This window comes from Mytilus edulis, chromosome 8 (assembly GCF_963676685.1).
Source record: "Mytilus edulis chromosome 8, xbMytEdul2.2, whole genome shotgun sequence".
NCBI lineage: Eukaryota > Metazoa > Mollusca > Bivalvia > Mytilida > Mytilidae > Mytilus > Mytilus edulis.
In genome coordinates, this window is record NC_092351.1 from 4664485 (window position 1) to 4671357 (window position 6873).

At 31.9% G+C, this 6873-nt stretch overlaps 1 protein-coding gene across 1 annotated transcript; it reads left to right on the forward strand.

Moving 5' to 3' along the window:
* The first annotated feature begins 644 nt into the window (after positions 1-644).
* Positions 645-6590, forward strand: LOC139484647 (uncharacterized). Its single transcript, XM_071268476.1, has 5 exons — positions 645-737; positions 2222-2536; positions 4178-4555; positions 5197-5292; positions 5963-6590. Exons 1-5 carry the CDS (start codon positions 683-685, stop codon positions 6217-6219), a joined length of 1101 nt encoding a protein of 366 aa, XP_071124577.1. The 5' UTR covers positions 645-682; the 3' UTR covers positions 6220-6590.
* Positions 6591-6873: the final 283 nt, after the last annotated feature.

The following is a 6873-nucleotide window of genomic DNA, read 5'->3' on the forward strand; positions in this document are numbered from 1 at the left end:
CGAATAAAATTAGTGAAAATATACGAAATAATGGTGTGAACAGAGATAGTAGTTATTAATTCGAATTAATCTTAATGAAAAATGCTAACCTTTACCGAAACCAAGTGCAATATAATGCATTCCGGATAAAAAATATGCCTTCTTACACGCTAATATCAACTTCTGCACATCCGCGAAAATTGTACACTGCAACGTCTTTAAATGATTGAGACATTATGCAATGTCCAAGGTAGATTTATTCAAATATAATACATGACGTCACTCTCGTTCAGCCGGACAATATAAGACGTTACGATGTCACAAAATCAATGACATATATTTCACTGTTGCATAAATAATTTGAACCAAACACAAAAGATTTTAAACAGAAATCAAAGACTGACTTTATCTTTATAAATTTAAATGTCATTCATTTACTTCCTCATATATAATCGCGAAACTACAGATTTGAACTAACATATAAGGAAGTAGTTATACCACCCACAAATTGAATTGAAAATAGAATAGTAACAAGAACGTTGTATTTTCAAAAGGTCTTATGTGTATAACGAGGAAATCTATTGAAAAGAATTACTAATAATTACCCCGTTTCGTCCTTTTCTGTGTGGATTCCTGCCATTTTAGGGGACTTCCTTATTAAGTTTCGACCGCACATCACTAATACTTGTATTCCTTGTCGAGTATGGAGTTGATAAAGTTTCTCAAAATCATTTACTTCTCTCTGATCTTATGGACAGGTATTTCATCCTTTTACTCTTTTATGAAATTTTCTTTAAATTTTCTGTTCATTATTCGATTGCTTTGTTAATTAACTCAGTATTCTATTTTAAAATATTTTTGATAAAAACAAGTAAGTTGAATCATTGGTGAAAGTGGCATTTTTTTTTAATTAAAAAGAAAGCTTATATCAATTAAAAATTTTACATATTTAAACAGCTATTAAAACTCTGTACACAGATACGTTTGAACATAACATAAAAATACGGTTAATGTAATGATATCTATATTTGTACTTGTACGTATATTTTCTTCAAATGTTTGTAAAACCACAAAACGAATTATTAAGTACAGTTTGTTATTAGTCACTTCGATCGTTTCTAATATATCATATAGTAGTCTGTCTATGTTTTGGTCAATCATATGAAGTATCGGTTGGTACTTGATTTGGCCTTGTAATTTTTTGGATTCCAGCGTCACTGGTGTTTTTTTGGAGACGAAACATGCGTATGGCATACAGAATTATAAACCTGATATATTTGTTTGCATATATATTTTGATGAAGACTTATTTTTAAATTAAGGATTTAAGCTGAACACAAAACTGCTACTGTTTAAGAAATGCTATTTATAAGTCCTAAAAATATATACCTGTCAGTGGCACATTCTTTGCTTTTAAATCTTATTTTTTTTTTAATCCAGTTTAACATATCATGCATATGTATGAGAAAACATGTTCTATTGATGACGATCTTTGACTGTCAGCCTTCAATCATCTTAGAGATTTACATGTATCGTAGACCTTTACTCACCGGTTTGTGATAGTTTCCGTTTTGTTTAAAGATGTATATCGGTTATGCAATGTGCTGTTATTATATACCGAATAATAACTTCAAAATGGTTATAAACTTTGATCTTGTATGGTGCTGCCTCATTAGCATATTTATCTACTTTTATCCATTTCAGCTGATTTGCATAGTCAATACAGAGTTTAATATCAATATAGTATAATATAATCATAAGTAAAATACGATATATGTCGATGTAAGCATTGAATAAAACGCTTATGCAATAAGAAAGGTTGTGTAAAAGAGGGACGAAAGATACCAAAGGGACAGTCAAACTCATAAATCTAAAACAAACTGACAACGCCATGGCTAAAAATGAAAAAGACAAACAGAAAAACAATAGTACACATGACACAACATAGAAAACTAAAGAATAAACAACACGAACCCCACCAAAAACTAGGGGTGATCTCAGGTGCTCCGGAAGGGTAAGCAGATCCTGCTCCACATGCGGCACCCGTCGTGTTGCTTATGTGATTACAAATCCGGTAAATAGTCTAATTTGGTAGGTCAAATTCATGAAAGGGTGTGTAAACTACGTGATTAATGCAAAACACCTTGCTGTCTTGAATCACTGTTTAGATGAAAAACACAAACTATAAGACCTAGTCTTCATTTCCCCTGAAGATATATTTCTCAAGAATGCTTTTTTTTCAGTTGTATGTTCCAAATCAAAAAAACACAAAGGGTGTTTTAGGCAGCGCTCAAATACAGACTGCCAAGCAATCAAGATACGTTGTCCCAAAGGGTCCATTATCTATAACCCTAAAGTATGGGCTACCGATAAAACATGCAAAGCGATAGACCCTTCTAGTCTTGGTCAACCTGTGGATCTGATTGTTAACATTGCAGAATGTTACTGGAAACCTATATGTCTGATCAAGTTTCCAACAAATCCATTTTTCCAGTCAACACAAATTGATGATGTAAACACGTTACAAGTGAGGAATTGGACTTGTATCAGTCAAAACGGTAAGTTTAGATAAAGTATCAATTTGTGCAAACCAAAAATGCTATGTTATATAAAAAAGAAGAAGTGGTATGATTGTCAATGAGATAATTCTCCACAAGAGACCAAAATGACACACAAATTAACAACTATAGGTCACCGTACTGTACAAATGTGGATATGAGTGTTTTGTGGATGTGTGTTTAATGGGTTACAATTAATCAGACAGGTATGCTGATTTTACGGGTGTTCATTATATAAACAAAAGATATATACATAATAAAACGTAATAAAGGTTAGTATGAGAAAAAGATATAGGATGATTACCAACGAGACAACATTTCAACAGAGATCAAATAACGCAGAATTGAGAATGCACTTATACAATTTTGAATGGATGTCTGCAAATAATATGTACACATTTAAATCGATTGACTCAAACCATTGAACAAGTTATGAACATGTAATTGGAAAGCATCGTTACAGCCTAAAGTTTGTTTGTCATGGGAATTTACTTCATATCTATTTTACTTTTTTCTTAATTATTTACAATAAAATTCTTTTATAGCATAAATGCTATTGTAGCTAGAAAATTTCCTTTCGTGATGTTGAGTGTGTCTTCAATTATCGTCATTATGAGAGATGTATATTAATTTAGGAATATGATTGGTTAAAAGCGTCCGCGTGGAGACCGTGTATATTAAATATAAGGTTAGTAGGTAGGAGGGGCTTATTTCATACACGCGTACGGTTAGTAGTGGTGTTACATCCCTTTATATTCCATATCAGGTAAGAAGAGAGGCTTGGCTTATTTCATACACGGTTAGGAGTGGTGTTACGTCCCTTTAATTTATAAAAACAAAACGGTACTGAGAAAAAAAATCTTAAATATTTCAAAAGACAAAGAAACTGAGGATTAAGATGGAAATAAATACATAAAACACACTTAAACCTAACAAGTTGTTATTGTTGGCATCTGTTTTGTAGCTAGAAAATTTCCTTTTGCTGATTGTGTCTACAATTATCGTCATTATGAGAAATATATATTAATCTAGGAATATGATTGGTTAAAAGCGTCCGCGTGGAGACCGTGTATATTAAATATAAGGTTAGTAGGGAGGAGGGGCTTATTTCATACACGCGTACGGTTAGTAGTGGTGTTACATCCCGTTATATTCCATATTAGGTAAGAAGGGAGGCTGGGCTTATTTCATACACGGTTAGGAGTGGTGTTACGTCCATTTAATTTATGAAAACAAAACGGTACTGAGAAAAAAAAATCTTAAATATTTCAAAAGACAAAGAAACTGAGGATTAAGATGGAAATAAATACATAAAACATACTTAAACCTAACAAGTTGTTATTGTTGGCATCTGTTTTTGTAGGATCAATGGAAGTAGTTTCTTAATGCTAACTGTATTGAAGACTTGCTCATTTTGATGGGTCACTAGTCTAAATTGCACACGTTAAGATATTAGTAGTTGGTAAGATAAATTCGTTACATAGTGTACGTGCTAGTGACGTAGTATGGTATATATGGGGTCAGTAAATATACCGTATAAGGTCACTAGCACACTATGTAACTAATAAAACATACTATTAGAATTTGTTTAGAATTGCAATAACAAATCTAATGATACGAATTTCAAACTTTTAATTCCAGAGAAGTCCACATATTTCAGTCAGAGTATCTGTGAAGGAGAAGAATATATTACTTCTCATACTGACGGAGTAATACTTAGCCATCCTAATATTCCATGGAATTATGATTTTGGAAAAAATAATAAAAACAAGGTTGGATTTCAATGTCGGAAGCTAATTAATATGGACAACCATAGAAATGACAGAATTCATATTTCTACACACATATTCGATGTAGATCAAAACACCGACAAGTTATACATAAATGACAAACCTGTACCACGAACAGGCTTCAATCAAATTTTAAACGTCTCAAGCGGAAATGTTTCTATTAGATTTGAATCACAATCTGGACACATTGTCTCAAAAGGAGGGCGTGGTTTTGTTATTTGTTTTAATAGTGAGTATATAATTTGTCTTACATTACATAAGGGGGAGCTTTATTTTGGCATTTCAGTGATAACAGCATACGGTACCATGATTTGAAATAACAAATAGACCATAACATTGTATATGCTTTAACACATCTTTTAGCATTTAAATTGTACTTCTTGTCTATTAGAGGTTGTTACAAACCTAACCATTCCCAATATTGAACCTTAAGTTAAAACTCTAAAAGCAAATGTAGGCATTCCTAGTCCTTTTACTATCAACTTTATACCATAATGTAAACACGAATGTCCCTATTGCTTTGTCCTAGGAATGAACCAACGTATATTTTCATCTATATTTATTTTACAAAAGCGACAACAAAAAGTTTTAGATCGCTGTCATCTGTCCATGGGGTGAATATTTAGAACGATGCTGGCGTATCTTAAACCAAATTTAGTTTATATTATTACACCTGATAAATATATATAAATCAACCTGAACATCATTACACTATTCATTTATAATATGATATTGATTGCCACAAAATGCGTTACTCAGCATATGATTCTCGCGAACATAGAAAATGCAACGAGTTATTGCTTATCTCCATTCACTTTTGATCATGTTCATATCATTATATTCTATGAGTAAATATTTTTTTAATTTTAGGGATCGGAAATGATGCCACCGTTTTTGCAAATACATCAGCATGTGCTAAGTTAATGAAAACATATCGAAAGGCACAACTAACCATGGACAGGACAGGTACGGAATATGTGTCATGGTAAACATACAGATGATTGTTATAGTCCCTGTGAGCACCTAAGATCACACCCAGTTTTTGTTGGGGTTCGTGTTGCTTAGTCTTTAGTTTTCTATGTTGTGTCTTGTGTACTATTGTTTGTCTGTTTGTCTTTTTATTGTTTAGCCATTGCCTTGTCAGTTTATTTTCTATCTATGAGTTTGACTGTCCCTTTGGTATCTTTCGCCCCTGTGTTATAGTTTTGACTGGTATGTGCATTTAAAGGACAAATGAATAAAACCACACAGATAAAACCATAACCAGCTTGGGTGATATTAATTCTATATTAGAAAAGTTATGTATACCAAAGATAGTTTCTCACAAGAAGCCATTAATTCTAAATAAGTTAGTTAGTTATTTAGTTGCTTCGCCGCGATATAGCCTTGTTGTGCTAATGCGCGTAAAGCAACAAACAATCGGTATTCAGTTGCTTTTGTTCAATGTTACTTCTGTAGTTGCAAATAATGGCAATATAATAATTTTTAAACTAATACTTACAAATATTAGCTGCGGAACTTCAGTAATGACTTCTTTATTTTTACAACATAAAAAGTATAGGAAGACGAAATATTATCCGGCAACATTTTTAAAAATTATTTCTATGGTGAAATAAAGAATAAATCACTGTTTCAGATATCAACTGCAACAAGAAGTTCACAAAACAATGTCCCGCAAACGTTATAAAAGGTAGATGTAGAAATTGCAAATTGAAAGGTGTTAATAGATGTAGCAGTAAGTACAAATCTACCTGTTCTTTGTGTTGTCCTGACAAGGATATCAGAAGACATTGTAAACGTGTTAGGAGAAGGACGAAACAACGATCACAGAAAGGGAAACGCAAAAGAAAATACCATAAAAGGAGACGTCATAGACAATATAAGTTATCATAATAATAATATTTTGTACCTTGAACATATACATACAGTTAATAAAACATCTCTTAGAATTTTAAGATCTGTTGGGAAATGTTGTATCGCAGTCTGTAGAATCTCTAGAACAGTTTATTGCAGTTCTACCCTTTCCCAGCTTTAGATGTTTCTACTAAAAAAACTGTAAATGAGAATTCATCCTTAGAACATATTCTGAATGGCTGTCTTTATAACTGTTTGTCATATACTCATGCATACAATTATTTATTTAGCTCATGTACATGTATTTAATTAACGTACTATTTATTTATCTAATTAATTGCTACATGTACTTAATTTGTCATTTGACACCATTGTTGTATTATATGAAAAGAAAGCCTTTACCGTTGCAACTCAAGCATTGTTTAATATTAGTATTATATATGTTATCTCTCAATCCATTTATGACTTTTGATTAGCGGAATGCTGTTGCCTTTTAAAAGTAATGTCTGTTGTCAATATAAGCGCATGTTAAAATCTAATTTTAGAACATGTAACACCTAACCATATGTATATTATGAATAATGTTAGGTTATCTCAGATATAAAAATACGATTACAGAACAAATGATATCATGGTTATTCTGTAATCTATCTGTTTAACCAGTGATAAATTAATCTAAGGTGTCTTTCTTAG

What these genes read in the sequence shown, in the direction of transcription:
- LOC139484647 (XM_071268476.1), top strand. Translation starts at nt 683, where the DNA reads ATGGAGTTGATAAAGTTTCTCAAAATCATTTACTTCTCTCTGATCTTA. An exon ending in TTTTGTTATTTGTTTTAATA is followed by an intron (nt 4,556 to 5,196) that starts GTGAGTATATAA and finishes TTTTAATTTTAG; the next exon opens with GGATCGGAAATGATGCCACC. An exon ending in ACTAACCATGGACAGGACAG is followed by an intron (nt 5,293 to 5,962) that starts GTACGGAATATG and finishes TCACTGTTTCAG; the next exon opens with ATATCAACTGCAACAAGAAG.